Genomic DNA, 16913 nt, shown 5'->3' on the forward strand with positions numbered 1-16913 from the left:
CACTCGCCATCAGAAAGGTTGCCTACCCCTGGTGTACAGAGAGACAGCCAGGTTCATAAGGGATATAAGGAAGTTTTTTCAAAAAAAGGAGCAATATTCAGGTAAAAGTGTAAAATCAAATGATCCGTCAATCAAACATAATGTTGGATCAGTGTTTCAATATTTATATTGGGCAGGGCAGCTGTGGCTACAACTGTAGCTTGCCTCCACCAGTGTGTGAATGTGTGTGGGAATGGGTGGATGACTGGGTATGTAAAGCGCTTTGGGGTCCTTAGGCAGGGCTAGTAAAAGCGCTATACAAATACAGGCCATTTACCATATCTTTTATTAGATGTTCATGTGGTTTGGTTATTTGCCTTTTGGTTGAAAGTACACTAAGAGAGGACTTTTTGTTAGTGATCTTAATAGTATTTTTTCATATTAATGTAATTTTTCATCTAATTGAATACAATCTATTTGTGTATGATTGTCAGTCCAAAGAGGGAGAGAGGAAAGAGGGGAACGTGAGGAGAAAGTACAAGGTCAGGAAGAACCAGGTAAGAAAACAGACAGGGAATAGTGACAGGCAAAACAGAAACTGTTAAACTGACAAAGAGAAAAAACCTGATTTTATTCATACAATCTGGAAGTTGTGCTCTCCCTATATAAAAGCTGCTATACAGAATCTGCAAAACAAACTGGGTTTGAAACATTTTTGACCCTCTTTAACAACATTCCAACATAACATTATAATTGATTGGGGAGATTAAAATTAATGATATATTTTTATGTGGTTCAGCCACAACTCTACTAAAACCTCAGCCAGTAATAGGTAGGCCAACTTTTGGACCGTCCAGTTGTCTGTATGACTGCCACAGTACAGTATCAGAAAGTACCAAACAGAGCCCTGGTGGAGTGAGGAGCTGTAAAGAGAAGCAGAGTGCTCTGTTTATATTCTAAAAGTGTTTTAAGCTAGCTTGTTTCAAAGATTCTGTACAGCAGCTTTAAATGTTTTCCAAAAGCACACATACACTTATCAGTGTTTCTCAAACTTTTTACAGTGTGTACCACCTGATAAAAATGTCAAGCTCTCCCAAGTACCACTATGAAAGCATGAAACTCATAAATCTTACAACACAAAATTAGTATTATTAAATTAGTAAAATTGGTATCTGCAGTAAAGATTTTTATTTGTAATAACTTATTCTGTTTTGGGAGTGTTTTTATGTATCTGTATTATATTATACATACACATTAAAAGTGAATCTCTGTCCAAATGCACTCAGTTTACTTCTTACTCACTATGAGCACCATTCATTATTCTCCCCCAGTAATTAAGGTTAGGATATGTATTTTTTTTTTATTCCAATCCATTCTTCTTTTGCAGCATTTAAATAAGCTTTATCAGATTTGATGGTTTTGTTACAGACTTTTCAAAAAAAGTCTTTTGCCTTTCTTTCTCAAATGTGGGGATTAAATTGTGTTTAAATGTACAAAACAGGGATGTCATGTTTTGAGACGAGGACCCAGGCACAGAGAGACTTGTTGAATTTAAGAATCATATGATTTAAGAAAGAAATTTGCAGACTTGTACAGAGATGGTAAAATTATGATGACTGATAACGGAGATGAAGACAACAGACGTTGAGGACAGGGAGGAACAGGGGTTTAAATGGACCCAGGAGACAGTCAGAGAGAACTTGGGACAACTGGAGACATTTAAGAATAATAGAATAGAATAGAATAATCCTTTAATTGTCCCACAAGGGGAAATTTGGTTGTAACAGCAGCCAAAAAGACACATATACAAACAAACAGTACACAGGACACAGAACAGAATTTTTCTTAAATATTTACATTAAGGACAATGGTTACTATATACACAGTACTGTACAGTTATTAAATTAAATAAAAATAACTACAAGTAAGAGGCAAACCAGGTTGTAGTGCGAATCGATTGATTAACTTATTGCAGTTACAGTGCTGATGTAAACATCTATGACTGTTGGGAGCAGTTCTGATTGTACATCTGACAGGTGCAGGGAGGAAGGACCTACGGAAACGCTCCTTCATGCATCTAGGATGCAGCAATCTCTCACTGAAGGAGCTCTGCAGTTCAGCAACATTTACATGCATGGGGTGGGAGACTCTGTCTATCAGAGATGTTATTTTGGCCAGAGTCCTTCTGTCTCCCACCACCTGCACTGGGTCCAGGGTGCATCCCAGAACAGAGCTGGCCTTCCTGATGAGTTTCTCCAACCTCTTCCAATCAGCTGCCGATAAACCGCTGCTCCAACATACCACACTGTAAAAAATGACAGATGCCACCACAGAGTCATAGAAGGTCTTTAAAAGCACTCCCTGTACTCCAAATGACCTCAGCCGCCTCAGCAGGTAGAGTCTGCTCTGAGCCTTCCTGTAAAGAGCATCAGTGTTGTGGCTCCAGTCCAGTTTATTATTCAGGTGAACACCCAGGTACCTATAAGAGTCCACTATCTCAATGTCCACTCCCTGGATGTTCACCGGTGTCAGTGTGGTGGGTCTGTGTCTCCGGAAGTCCACCACCAACTCCTTGGTTTTCCCGGCGTTGATCAGCAGGTGGTTCTGCTGACACCAGTCCACAAAGTCCAGAGTCCACTGTCTGTACTCTGAGTCGTCCTCGCCTGTGATGAGACCGACTATGGCAGAGTCGTCAGAGAACTTCTGTAGGTGGCAGCGTGGGGAGTTGATGGAGAAGTCTGCAGTGTAGAGGGTGAAGAGGAACGGTGCCAGCACAGTTCCCTGTGGGGCCTCCGTACTGCAGACCAGCGTATCAGAGACACAGCCCCGTGACCTCACATACTGTGGGCATTCTGTGAGGTAGTCCAGTATCCACTGGGACATGTGGTGGTCCACTCCTGATAACTCCAGCTTGTCTCTCAGAAGTCGTGGCTGGATGTTGTTGAAAGCACTGGAGAAATCAAAGAACATGATCCTCACAGTGCTTCCAGGCTTCTCCAGGTGAGTCAGAGCTCGGTGCAGGAGGTAGATGATGGCGTCCTCCACCCCAATGCCAGGCTGGTAAGCAAACTGCAGCGGATCCAATGAAGACCTCACCAGGGGGCGCAGATGGTTTAGAACCAACCTCTCGAGGGTCTTCATCAGATGCGATGTCAGGGCTACCGGCCTGTAGCTGCTGAGGTCCTTGGGATGGGAGGTCTTTGGTACCGGTACCACACAGGAGGTCTTCCACAGCTGTGGTACTTTCCCCAGTGACAGGCTCAAGTTGAACAGATAACCTAGGATACCACACAGTTCATCTGCGCAGCATCTCAGGAGTCTGGAGCTGACGCCATCTGGATCTGCAGCCTTCCGCACCTTGATTTTGCGAAGCTCATTCCTCACTTTAAGTGCTGAGATAGAAAGAGTGGATTTTGGGGGAGGGGTGTGTATGTTGGAGTCCACAGAAGCCGGGGGTGGGTGTAATGACTGGGAGCTGGGAGGTGTGAAGCTGAGAGGTGTGAAGTCCTGAGATGAAGGACAGGCAGTCCCTGAAGATGAAGGAGATTGCAGCAGGGGGGACGATGCTGTGGGAGGGGTGGGTGGTTGATCAAACCTATTAAAATATTTATTTAGGTCATTCACCCACCCCAAGTCTCCTGCAGCCTGGGGTGCTGGTTTTTGTCCTGAGATTGTCTTCAGGCTGTTCCAAACCCCTCTGATGTTGTCCTGTTGCAGCTGCTCTTCCATCTTCCTCCTGTAGTTTTCCTTTCCTTGGCTTATCTTCCATTTCAGCTTCTTCTGGACAACTCTCAGCTCCTGTTTGTCCCCAGATCTAAAGACTCTCTTCTTCTCCTTGAGGAGAGCCTTAATTTCAGGATTTATCCATGGCTTGTTGTTAGAAAAACACCGTACCTTTTTCATGGGTACGGTGTTGTCCACACAGAAGTTCATGTAATCCGTAATGCAGTCTGTGATGCTGTTGAGGTCATCCTCCAGGGGGCTAGAACGGAAACAGTCCCTCAGGGCCTCTTCAGTCTCTGCCGACCATTTCCTTACTGTGCGTTTCACTACTGGTTCTCTGTGTTTTATACACAGGCTGGAGATGAACCAGATTGTGATCTGAGTCCCCCAGGGGAGGAAGAGGTGATGAGCTGTATGCCTCCTTGGTGTTGGCATACAATAAGTCCAATGTTTTATTGTCTCTGGTGTGGCAGGTAACATACTGGGTGAAGGTGGGGAGAGTGGAGGACAGGGAGATGTGATTAAAGTTCCCAGAGATCAGGAAAAGGGCCTGAGGGTGCTGTGTTTGGAGTCTGCTGGTTACAGTGTGCAGGACCTCACAGGCTGCTGCAGCGTTAGCAGAGGGCGGGACATACACAGCTATCATAATCACGTGTGTAAACTCTCGCGGTAGATAGTACGGTCTCATGCTAACCGCTAGCAGCTCAATGTCCTTACAGCATAGCGTCTCTTTGATAGATAAATGCCCAGAGTTACACCATCTATCATTCACAAACACAGCCAGACCCCCTCCTCTCTTCTTACCACTCTCCGTTGTTCTGTCGGCCCGGATCAGATGAAAACCATCCATGTTTACATGTGAGTCCAGAGTTAGCGCAGTTAGCCACGACTCTGTGAAGCACATCAGGTTGCACTCCCTGTAGCTCCTCTGATGTCGGGTAAGGGCTGCCAGTTCGTCTACTTTATTGGGGAGAGATCTCACATTCCCCATAATAATAGATGGAATCGCTGGCCGGTACCTCCTAACTTTACTGTGACGCCCGATCCCATCCCGAGTACCGCGTCTCTTCCTCCTCACCCCGCGGGGGATGTTAGCTTGCTCGGCGGTAGGCATGGCAACGGAGGCTCCAAGGGCTAACAGCTGATCCCTGCTGTAAACAATGGGAGGTCGGACCTCCACGCGCTCTCCGGACAAAGATGCCGTAAAAAATGTAATAAAGAACACCATTGTCCATAGAATTCTGAGCTCCATTGTGGGGGACAGCAGTCCACAATAGAAAAACAAAAACAAAAAACACAAAAACAACAGAGAAACATATATTAACCCTCTGGGGTCGCCGGACGCGCCGGCGCGTCAAAATCACATGACCAATTTAAGACGACACAGCTACAAGATGCAGTGAGTCAGAGTCTCCATTTCAACTTGGGTCGAAAGTGCGGACTTCAAACTATATACCAGTTTTTGAATTGTGTCGATAGGCCACGTAAAACCAGAGTTATGATAAAAAATACACGCAATGTTTTTTTCTGAACAAAACAGTAGTGTTTACAGCGGGAAGAACGGTAAAAACGGCGTTTTCTACAGACAGCACTAGCAAAAACTCTCCGCTTGCGAGTGAAAAAAGAAAAAGAAAAAACACCCCTTCCCTATTGGTGTTAGAGTTTATCATGTTAGCCAATCAAAAAATTGATATGGCAACATGTGACATTTGGTTGCTTAGGGAGAAGGGGAAGTTTTTAGGAGTGACACCCGCGACGGAAAGCGGGCGAGCGAAAGAAAGAGAGAGAGCGAGTTTTCATATCTGAGACATTAGTGATGTTTAGCGTGTTTGGAGGCTGTAGTTAGTTTGTTGTGTATTTATTGTTTTGTATTGTGTGTCAGTTATACTGCTGAATTTCATATTTTCTCCAAAAAAAGCCGTCAAAGGTGGTTTCCAGTGTAAACGCTGTTCCCACATGGAAAACTGCACTGATGCACCTCCTGCAGTCAGACCTGCAGGGTTTAGGCCTGTGGTGTTCTCCTCTGTCTTATACTGAACACAAACTACATTTTTTGGACTGGCACAAATAATTTGTGTGCCTTCTTATTTGATGCAGCACACCTGATTGTTCTGTAAATAGATTTAAATGGTTATATAAAAAACGCCTGAGGCCTTGGCTGCATTTTTAGGTAAATAGTACCATATAACTTTGTTGTTTGCAAAACTTGTGCATAATTTTTAGAAATGTACAATTTCTATTTGCATTTCAAGTTATGAAAATGATTCGTTAAACATGTTTGTGGGTTTTACAGTAAAAAATATAACTTTTTTCTACTCGGATTTTGAATTTTTTGTCTGAATTTAGATCAACTGTGCTAATATAGTATACCAAAATGAAAAAATAACTCAAATTTCAGATATTTGAGGTTGTGCTGAAAATAATGATACCAAACAAGGCAAGAAAAACATATTTTAAAGGTGAAATATAGACAGTGTTGGGGAGTAACGGAATACATGTACCGCCGTTACGTATTTAGAATACAAAATATGAGTAACTGTATTCCGTTACAGTTACCGTTTAAAAAGGTGGTATTCAGAATACAGTTACTTTGTTGAAATAAATGGATTACACGGCGGTACTTTCCTGTTTCATATTGTCGCGGGTCAGGATTATTTGGGTTTGTTTGACAGCTATGTTCTGTTGTTCCAGGCGGCAGCGTTACGGTTGCCATGGTTACAGGGTGACGCTCTCTCTCTCTGCGTGTTTCCTGGGTGAGAGAGCGCTTTTTTTTTGTTGTTGTTGTGCTAAGCTAAAAGGCAGAATGCTACAGGCATGGCCCTAAAGAATGTAGCCTCATGGGCAGTGTAGTCCGTGCTGCAAGGAGAATGGACTACCACACGTTATGTGTCTGTGAGCGAGGGAGGGAGAGAAAGGAAAAGTCCGAGCTGTCACGGAGCAAAAACGGGAGCTGGAAGCATGTAAATATAATAATAACCACTGCAGCCAAGAAGAGTGCCTGACGAGCCCATTTGTAAGTAAGCTATTAAGACTCAACTGTACACTGTGTTTGTGTTTTCCTCCGGAAAAAATAAGTTCCGTTGGAGCAGCCTTTCAACGCCTCTCTCTGTCTCTGGCAAGCAAAGTTGACCCAGACAACAAAGTAAAGCTATTTTTCGGCTACCAGCCCGACACGGAACCCACTGTATTAGCCCGAGGTCCCTTTACTACTGTTCAGAGCCGCGGACCTTCAGTAACAGTAATAAATCACAGCAATAGTACATTCACGTAGTTGTAAACAGCATGATAATATATTAAGTAATCCAAAGTATTCAGAATACGTTACTCTCATTGAGTAACGTAACTGAATACGTTACAGAATACATTTTGGGGCATGTATTCAGTATTCTGTAATGGAATACATTTTAAAAGTAACCTTCCCAACACTGAATATAGAGGTAAAATCAAAAGTAGTCAAAAACGGCCAATTATACCCTGGACCCCAGAGGGTTAAAGAGAAAAGAAAAAAGGATGCAGGGACTGACAGAGACAGGGACAGGGAAGAAGTCTCATTGTGACGTGTAAAGTTTATCTTGCCTGGCTGGGCAGCTCTCTGGGTGCTCAGCACCCCCAAAGCTCTAATCGTAGAATCACCCCTGCTGTCCAGCATCCTCATCCACCACCTGATCCAACAGCTCCTCTATTTACAATAGTGTCCAGAGCATCTGGCCGCAAATCTGATGATACAATTAGAAAATTGATCATCAACCTGCGGTCTATAGTGTCCTGGTGCCACGTACACTTATGGGCACCCTTATGTTTGAACATGGTGTTTGTTATGGACAAACTGTGGTTTGCACAGAAGTTCAGTAACAGTACACCACCGGTTCAGATCTGGCAGGCCATTCCTCTCAATCACACCCCTCCACATCTAACTGCCATTGCCTACATGAGCGCTGAAGTCTCCTAGCAGGACCACAGGTGGAGCACCCTCAACCAACTTGTTCAGGGACTCCAAAAAGAAGGCCAGATACTCTGAAACATTTGGTGCATAATTTCAGACGACAGTCAGGACCTGTTCCCCGACCCGAAGGTGCAGGGAATAAACCCTCCCTTCCACTGGGAAAAACCCAACCGTTCAGGCAGATGCAAGGATACCCACTCCAGCCTGCTGCCTCTCACCAAGGGAGTGTACTGAGAAAGAGTCCAGACCCTCTCCTGAGAGCCCAAGCTCTGGAACGAGTCTCCAGGAGGTGAGCCCAACTATGTCTCCATTGAGGTGAGCCCAACTATGTCCACCTGGTACCTCTTAACCTCACATACTAACTAGAGATGGACCGATCCGATATTATGTATCGGTATCGGTCCGATACTGACCTAAATTACTGGATCGGATATCGGTGAGAAATAAAAAATGTAATCCGATCCATTAAATATCAAAAAAGCACCTCACAAAACTTGCGACACGGCGTAACTTTGCTCATAACCGTAGCACGTCGGAGCAGTATGCATGACGTGATAGAGCGGCTGTGTGTATTTGTAGCCTCGCTACCAAACCAGCATTTCATCTCCGAGGAAGTTATCCCAGAGAGAAGTAAAGCAAGTGTGTAAGTTCATCTCTGAATGTTTGTAAAGCATTCCCATGTTAAGCTTAACAACCGATATATGGAGCGACTGCCTCTTCTCTCTCTCTCCCTCCTCTTCCTGCCGCTACTTCATGAAACTGCTTAATGATCAGCTGATCGGCTTTTCTGTCGCGAGTCCGTCTCTCTTCTTTGTTTTTGGCCCACTTTGCACCAGAAAGAGGAAACCAGCGGCTGAACAACAGCAGCACGTTTAAGCTTGATAAGCTGTTGTTAAAATTTATTTAATATTACTTTCTAGACCAGGATCCTTTTCTACGTAGCTGACGGCTGGTAACTGTGCAGGGGCGGATCTAGCAAAGTTTGGCCAGGGGGGCCGATAGGGCATTAACAGGGAAAAGGGGGCACAGAGACATACTTTTCTTTCTTATTCTCATTTAAAAAATCTAGCTTTTAATAAATAATTATCTGAACCTTACACCCAAAGTTTTAATCTGATGTAAAATGTATAGAAGTCCATTACTGTATATAGTAACTGTTAAGTCTAATATACCCTAGTAAGCTAGTACTTTTTCCTTTGGGAAAGTACCATCTGTGAATTCTGCAATTCTGTAGAAGAAAGATGTTGAATCTATTTAATTATTCTTGAAAAATAATTTATTTCTGAGCATTTTTTTTCACCCTGCATCAAATTAAAGTTGATTACATCAATTAAGCATCATGAGGTGGAGGGTGGGGGGTGGTTCCCTATTTTTTTTTTTGCTGGGAGTTTGCAACCCTATTAATTAGGTTGCTTAATATTTCTGCTAAGTACTCTTTAAAATACCAGAATAGGGAGGATGGAGTAGGTTTAAGTTTATTAGATTGATCAGTGTTGCTGAACTATGAAATATTTTGGGCGCAGTGTATTTTTTACATACAGGTATAACAGAATAGCTTTAGTGTTGTTGTTTATTTAAACTTGAGTATGAACTTATACAAAATGCAGCAATATATTAAAAAACAGTTTTATTGATTAAAAAACACACTATATCGGATTCATATCGGTATCGGCAGATATCCAAATTTATGATATCGGTATCGGTATCGGACATAAAAAAGTGGTATCGTGCCATCTCTAATACTAACTCAGGCTCCTTCCCTACCGGAGAGGTTACATTGCTAGTTTCTGTAGCCGGGGATTGGTCCGCCAAGGTCTCTGCCTCTGGCCACTGCCCAACACATTGCACCTGACTCCTATGGTGCATCCTGCGGGTCGTTGGCCTACAGGAGGTTTGGTCCATGTCCTTTTTTCAGGCTGTGCCCTGCAAGGCCCCATAGACTAAGGCCTGCCGACCAGACCCTCATGCACCCTCCCCAGGCATGGCTCCAGGGCGGGGCCCCAGTAACCCTATCCTGGGCAGGGTGAAGAGTTCCCTCAAGCTTCTGCTCATAGGGGTTTTTGGATCGCTCCTTGTCTGGTTCCTCACCCAGGACCAATTTGCCATGTGAGACTCTACCAGGTGCCAAAAAGCCCCAGACAACATAGCCCCTGGCATCCCTGGGACGGACAATCTGATATCCTCATGTTGGTGTTGTTCCCTTGTCATCATAAATAATGTTGTTCTAGGCTCAATCACCTTCTCCTGACGTCATCCGCGACCTCAAAAAAACAAATGCCTTCAAAAAATCTACTTCACTTGCGAGAAGAGAAACCGCCTCTGTAAGGACAATATGTATAATGCTTACCATTTATTAAAGTATCCTGAAATGCAAAGAATTCAAGTTCTTGGATCGGCGGACAGAAGCGGTTTCTCTTCTCGCAAGTGAAGTAGATTTTTTTTAAGGCGGTATTTTTCAAAGGCACAAAAGGGGGATGTCACAACAATGTGATTGATCACTTGCAATGTTGAACCTGGAACAACATTTATTATGATGATGTGGGAACAACACCGACACGAGGATATCAGATCATCCTCCCTGGGACACACAGACAAAATCATCACGATAAGATAGTGATTCACACAGGAGGCTGGTAAACTATTGTGTCCTAAATGTTATGTAGTCATCTGCTGCCAGATGATGCATCATTGTTGAGAAACACCACAAATCTGTTAATCTAGGCCTCACATTTTTGTTAACACTATTAGAATGAGATTGCTGATACAAAGGTCAAAAATGAACTTTCCCATAAAATTGGATGGGCTTTATTTTTTCAATTAAACCATTACATTTTCTCAAATGTAACTTAAAAAGAGACAACCAATGGCCAGGGTTGACACTGGGAATGGGGAGAAACAGACTGACATGGGTACATGAGAGGGAAGACTGACAGACACAGAGAGGAGACTAAGACAGCCTGGATGTGAAGGTAACAAACAAGAGCAACAATAAATATAGAATTGAAAATATAAATAAAGAAGACTCAGAGACTAGGGAAACTGAGCTGTAGAAACACTAATATAGAGCTACAGCATAAGTCCATAACAAACAAAAAAAAATAACTGGGTTGAACACCCAGGACCATGACATATCTGAGTGTTTCTTAGTTTTAGACTAGTTGGTTAGTCTAATTATTTTTCCTCATGTAGTCGATTAAGAAATTAGTTGCCAGTAACATCCCTAGTATTTACCCTACAATATAAAGTGCTTGAGGCAACTTTTGTTGTGATTTGGTACTATATAAATAAAACTGAGTTGAATTAAAATATGTTGCATTTTTCCTCTCAATTTCTACAGCTTTCTAGTTTTCACATAGTCATATTCACTATTTGCACCTGATACACTCACATATGCACCCAACAGGCCACCCCTAACACTGCCAAGTGGGGAGGAGAGCAGGTGGGTCTTCCTACACCCCTGGCTGGTAATCCGTCGCCAATCTGGCTACATCTTGGGTTCGTTGCAGACTAAGGTGGGCATCTAAGTGACTGCCCTTCAGAGTGTGGTGTCGATGTGGATGGATGTGTGTCTTTGTGAGTGTACCCCGCTTCTTGCCCTATGGTAGACTCCAGCCTGCCCGCTACCATAGGGCAAGTGGAAGAGGATGGATGGAACTTGAATTGGCATTACTAAATAAATACCGGGAGAAATCAAATCAAACTTGAATGATGCAGAGTGGTCTAATGGGGAGTTTATCAAAGAGTGTTTGGCATGCTCTGGCATGCAAATATGCCCCCCTCCAGGTGAACTATAAGAAAGAGTATTTGAGAGTTTAATACTTATTATTTCTCAGGATGATAACTGTGATTTCTGTGATACAGTTAACTTCATGCTTTGATAGACAGGGGTTACAACAGAAGGATATCCACATTTGACAAGGAAAAAAATTCTGAGTTGAAAGACACTCCAAAGAAAATTCAAACCAACTTCCACAATGATTCTATTGTAGGAACAGGTAGATTGAAACGTACAGCACTACAAGCGTGACTGTCCATTAGTGCTTTTGTTACCTACTGATGACCAGTCTTTGGCTCCTGGACTGGGGTTGATGTACACACAGCTATGGGTCACTGTGGGTTGTGTGTAAGCTTTGTGTTAGCATGGTGTCTTGCACATGCTTGTAAAAAGCCAGTGTTATGGCTTCTGTCCTAAACACACTTTTTACTTTACCAGGACCCGCTACTTCTTTTACCCAATAAAAATGGGTAACCCCATATCGCCACTCATCAAAAATTGCCTGATTGCAATCCAAATTTGGAGGAAAAAAGCAAAATTGTTTGACTTTTTTTTTCTACCCGCCAGGTGTGCAAATAACTTGTAAATCAAGTTATTGGTTACAGTCTGTAACCAACTTGTTTGAACAGCACATTGTCATGGTGGTTAGCACTGTTGCCTCACAGCAAGAAGTAACCGAGTTCCACTCCACCACTTAGCCGGGGTCTTTCTGTGTGGAGTTTGCATGTTCTCCCTGTGTCTGTGTGGATTCTCTCTGGGTGCTTTGGTTTCCTCCCACAGTTCAATGACATGTAGTCATTGGGGTCATGTCACGGCCAGGTGGCCGGTGTGAGGTGTGCACCCACAGTTGGGAAATTAAACCATCTTTATAATAGAAAAGTCACAAAAAACAATAAACTCAAAATGCTGGGTCAAAACACCCAACACCCTGACAGGTTAGGTGAATTTGTGAATCACAATCGCCCATAGGTGTGAATGTGTGTGCAAAGGGTTGTCTGTCTCTGTGTGCTAGCCTTGCATCAGGCTGGTGACCTATGCAGAGTGTACCCTGCTTCTCGCTCTATGACAGCTGGGGTAGGATCCAGCCCCTCCAGTAACCCTGATAGGTGGAAGAGAGTGGATGGAACGTTACAGAAAAATGTGTATAATTATAGTTTAATGAAACTTAATACCACATTACTTTGGAACATGTTACTCTCAACACTGATTATACACCAGGAGTTGTATAAATCAGTTCAAAAAATTAGCTATGTTGTTGATGTAGGTAAAAGAGTTGCGTTAGTCAGGGCCAGAGCACTGAATCACAGACAGTTTGTTGGACTTTTGATTTACTGCCGGGAGAGCACTTCTTTTCAGCAATACTACTAAACTGTTACTCTTCTCTAAAAGTGTGCTTTCCACATATAGGAGATATAGAGATATGCTCAGAAGATGTTGATTAGCTTTAGATTTAGATTTTATATGTGGACAGCAATCAAGAATTGAAGTTTAACAAATCCAGATGTAGATTGCATCTCAATGATAATCACTTGTCTACTGTCCTTTGTATTTCTTCCTTGAACACTGAAAACAAGCTCAAAGCAGACTGGATTTATGTAACTGAAAGAAGTCTGAAATTTTTCAAAAACATGCACATTTTTCTTATAATTCATAAATATGATTTATTTAATCAGACAACATCCCTATTTAGATTTGATAATATTTCTAGTAGATAAAGGTAGACGGCATAAGCATGAATTGAGGCTGCAGTTTGGGGAGGGCATCAGAGGGGACTTGGCAGCAACTGGGCCACGTAGATCACCATGTACTAATGAGAGATGAATGAACTGAAAAAGCACAGTGGTGTTGTGGTTAGTATTGCTGCCTTGTCAGCAAGAAGGGCTTGGGATTGAATCCACCATCAGCCCAGGGTCTGTGTGGAGTTTACACATTCTTCTTGTGTCTGCTGGGTTCTCTCCAGGTACTAGCACTTCAACAGTCCAAAGACATACATTTAGTAAAGTTAGGTTAACTGGTGATTCTAAATTGGACATAGGTTTGAGTGAGTACGGTTATCTGTCTCTCTGTGTTAGCCCTCCAACAAGGTGTACTCTGGCACCATAGTGTCACGGTCCTGGGTCGGATCGACCTAGCATATGAGTTCCTTATGTTTTGGTTTTGAATGATTGTTCTTTATGTTTCTCTGGTGTTTTGTTGATTTTTATTATGGATCTGTGTTTCAGTTATTCTGGTATGTTTCTGCATTATGACTAAGGTTCGGGTTGTATTTTGTTATTATTGCCGGTGTAGTTCAGCGTCAAGTCTGCCTCTCTCTGTCTAGTCCATGTCTTAGTTAAGTGTGTTCTGTTTCCTGTTTTACTTTGAAGGTTCATGTTCCTGTCTGATGTCAGTGTTCCAGCTTTGCTCTCCCTGTCTCGTTAGGTCTTATTCCTCCCAGCTGTGTTCCCCTTCTGTCTCTAATTCCTTGATGACTCCCTCGGTGTATTTAAGCCCTGTGTTTTCCTGTGCTCACTGTCGCGTCGTTAACGTCTTCTGCCCTCACTCCCTGTGTGTTCTGTTCGCCAGCCTGCCTAGTTATTCTGTTCCCCCAGTTTAGTTAGTGTTTTCCTGTTCTGCTTTTTACCAGCAATAAAGCTATGTATTTTGAGTTACTTCTGCCTCCGTGAGTCCTGCATTATGGGTCCTCTCTTCCTGCCTGCCTACACACAGACATGACAGAACGACGCGACCACAATCAGGACCCAGCGGACTCGTCCCGGGAGTATGATCTCTCCCGCATCCAAGGTTTGATGAAGCGGATTTCCCACACTAAAGACACTAAGACTATGGTGGTTGGGATTAACGCTATCAAAGCCATCCTGGAGGGAAATCCTCACCTGCGCCAGCTAAGAGGATTTATGGGCTATATGGACCAGCTGCACGAGGCCCAGGAGGTGCTACAAGCTCGGGAGCTCGCAGCTTTTGCCCGCTCCCAGTTTGCTAACCCGAAGCCACCGCAGCAGCACCCGCGGAGCACGGAGCTTCCCGCTACGCAGCAGCGACGGTCACGGGGGAGAGGCGTTTCCACACCTCTGCCGCGGGATCCCTCCGCGTGCTGTTCCAAGCCTAATTCACCGGCCTCCTTCTTGGCAGCGATGTGGTCAGAGGATTGGGAGGAAGATTTCATCCCTCCTCCATCACCAGTTTCCTCCGCCACTTCTGTTCCCTCGTCTGGGAGGAAACGCCGCTCACGCCGCCGGAACCCCTTACCTCAGCTGGATTCGGGAACTTCTGAACTTCGGCTGGGGTGAGTGACAAAAACACTTTCTCTGTCTAGTCTGAGGGGGGCTGTTCCATCTCAGGGGATTTAAAGGACTTTGTTCATTCTCCTTTGGAGCCTAGAACCATACCTGATAAACCGAAGGTTAACTCAGAGACTAAAAATTCCAGAGAAGCGCTTGTTGAACTAGCATTTCCTGACACTATTGGGCTAGTGCAGCCTGGTCTTCCCCCCACTGGCAGCTCAGCCGAGCCGTCTTTGCCTCCTATTTCTGCTAAGAACCCAGACGAGCTCAGCCTGCCTGCTAAAGACTGTTTTTTTACCTGTCCACTCAGAGCAGAGGAACCCAAAGAAAACTGTTTCCTCTGAGCCCATCCAGCGGGTTAAACTGTGCTCTGGAGGCTCAGGAGAACATAGGCCACCACCCTCTTCATGCTCACTACAAACACCTCTTCAGCCAGAAGCTCAGTTAGCTGCCCGGCGGCCCCCAGTTCAGTCCCCTGCAGCTCAGTCGTTCTCTCAATCATCAGTTCCACCTTTACCACAACCACCACTACCTCCTGCTCTCCAGTCAGTTCAGTCTCCTCCTGCTCTCCAGTCAGTTCAGTCTCCTCCTGCTCTCCAGTCAGTTCAGTCTCCTCCTGCTCTCCAGTCAGTTCAGTCTCCTCCTGCTCTCCAGTCAGTTCAGTCTCCTCCTGCTCTCCAGTCAGTTCAGTCTCCTCCTGCTCTCCAGTCAGTTCAGTCTCCTCCTGCTCTCCAGTCAGTTCAGTGCACTCTCTTGTATTGCCAGCACCTCAGCCACCATCTCTGCCCACTCCTCAGCCACCATCTCCGCCCACTCATTTTCAGGAGGAGAATAGCCCCACACCGACTGTTGTTGCTCCTCCAGACCTGGCTAAATTTGAGACTTTTACTCTTTCTGGGGCCTCCCCAGAGGTTGAATATCAGCGTTCAGTTAACTCTGGCCCCCTGGATATAAAGAAGCCAGCTGAGGACTGCACCCGGCTGTCGCTGCCTGAGCTGAGTCAATGCTCTGTGCAGCTGCAGTCTGCTATGTGTTTGCCAGAGGCCCGTGTGCCTGCTGGTTCTGTTCCGTCCCTGCCAGAGGCCCGTGTGCCTGCTGGTTCTGTTCCGTCCCTGCCAGAGGCCCACGTGCCTGCTGGTTCTGTTCCGTCCCTGCCAGAGGCCCACGTGCCCGCTGGTTCAGCCCTGTGTGTGCCAGGGCCCCGGTGCCCACTGGTTCTGAGACTGTTTTCGCTGGAGGGCCCGAGGAGCCCGTCCAGCTCCCTGCCTCGTCAGCCGGAGGTTCAGGAGAACCTAGCCAGCTTCCTGCCTCGTCAGCCGGAGGGCCCGAGGAGCCCGTCCAGCCTCCTGCCTCGTCAGCTGGAGGTTCTGGAGAACCTAGACAGCTTCCTGCTTCATCATCCTCGCCAGCTACAGCTTCATCCACGCCGCCTGCAGCAGCCTCCTCATCTGTTTCAGCGCCGCCTGCAGCAGCAGCAGCTTCTTCCGCGTCGCCGGCAGCAGCCTCCTCATCAGCTCCATCAGCGTCGCCGGCAGCAGCAGCTGTTTCACCCACCCCGTCGCCTGCAGCGCCACCATCTCCGGCTTCCATGCCGTCGCCTGCAGCGCCATTCTCACCTGGTCCAGCCTCATCGTTTGCTTTGCCATCGCCTGCTCCAGCCTCTGCTTCGGCCTCATCCTCACCTGGTCCCGCTTCGGCTTCGGCGTCGCCTGCAGTGGCCTCCTCTTCGGCTTCATCAGCTTCATTTGGCCCAGCCTCTGCATCGGCTTCGCCTTCACCTGGCCCAGCTTCAGCTTCACCCACGCCGTCGCCTGGTCCAGCAGCGGCTCCATCCTCCACGCCTGGTCCAGCAGCGGCTCCATCCTCCACGCCTGGTCCAGCAGCGGCTCCATCCTCCACGCCTGGTCCAGCAGCCGGCCTCCGGACCTGCCCCGCTGCCGCTGCCTTTCGCACGGTCGGCCTCCGGAACTGAACTGTTTTGGCCTCCTGCGCTGTCGGCCTCCGGGTCAGCCCCCTGAACTGTTTGTTGGGTCTGTTTTTCTTGACCATCTGGGTTTTTGGTTTGTTTTTGGACTCTGTTCCTCCGTCCTGGGCCCCCGCCGCCCGCCCTGGTCGGGTTGTTTTCTGTTTGTTTGGGCGTTTGGTTTTTTTGTTTGGTTTTTTTTTTTTTTTGTTCCGGTTGGGCTGTCGGGAGCCAGCCCTTGGCGGG

The 16913-nt window shown here is 45.6% G+C and overlaps 1 protein-coding gene across 1 annotated transcript; it reads left to right on the forward strand.

The window, feature by feature from the left end:
- The first annotated feature begins 505 nt into the window (after positions 1-505).
- On the forward strand, positions 506-15141 carry LOC102082532 (uncharacterized). The gene is made up of 3 exons (XM_025899305.1): positions 506-536; positions 14130-14706; positions 15015-15141. Exons 2-3 carry the CDS (start codon positions 14132-14134, stop codon positions 15046-15048), a joined length of 609 nt encoding a protein of 202 aa, XP_025755090.1. The 5' UTR covers positions 506-536; positions 14130-14131; the 3' UTR covers positions 15049-15141.
- Positions 15142-16913: the final 1772 nt, after the last annotated feature.

This window comes from Oreochromis niloticus, linkage group LG15 (assembly GCF_001858045.2).
Source record: "Oreochromis niloticus isolate F11D_XX linkage group LG15, O_niloticus_UMD_NMBU, whole genome shotgun sequence".
Taxonomy (NCBI): domain Eukaryota; kingdom Metazoa; phylum Chordata; class Actinopteri; order Cichliformes; family Cichlidae; genus Oreochromis; species Oreochromis niloticus.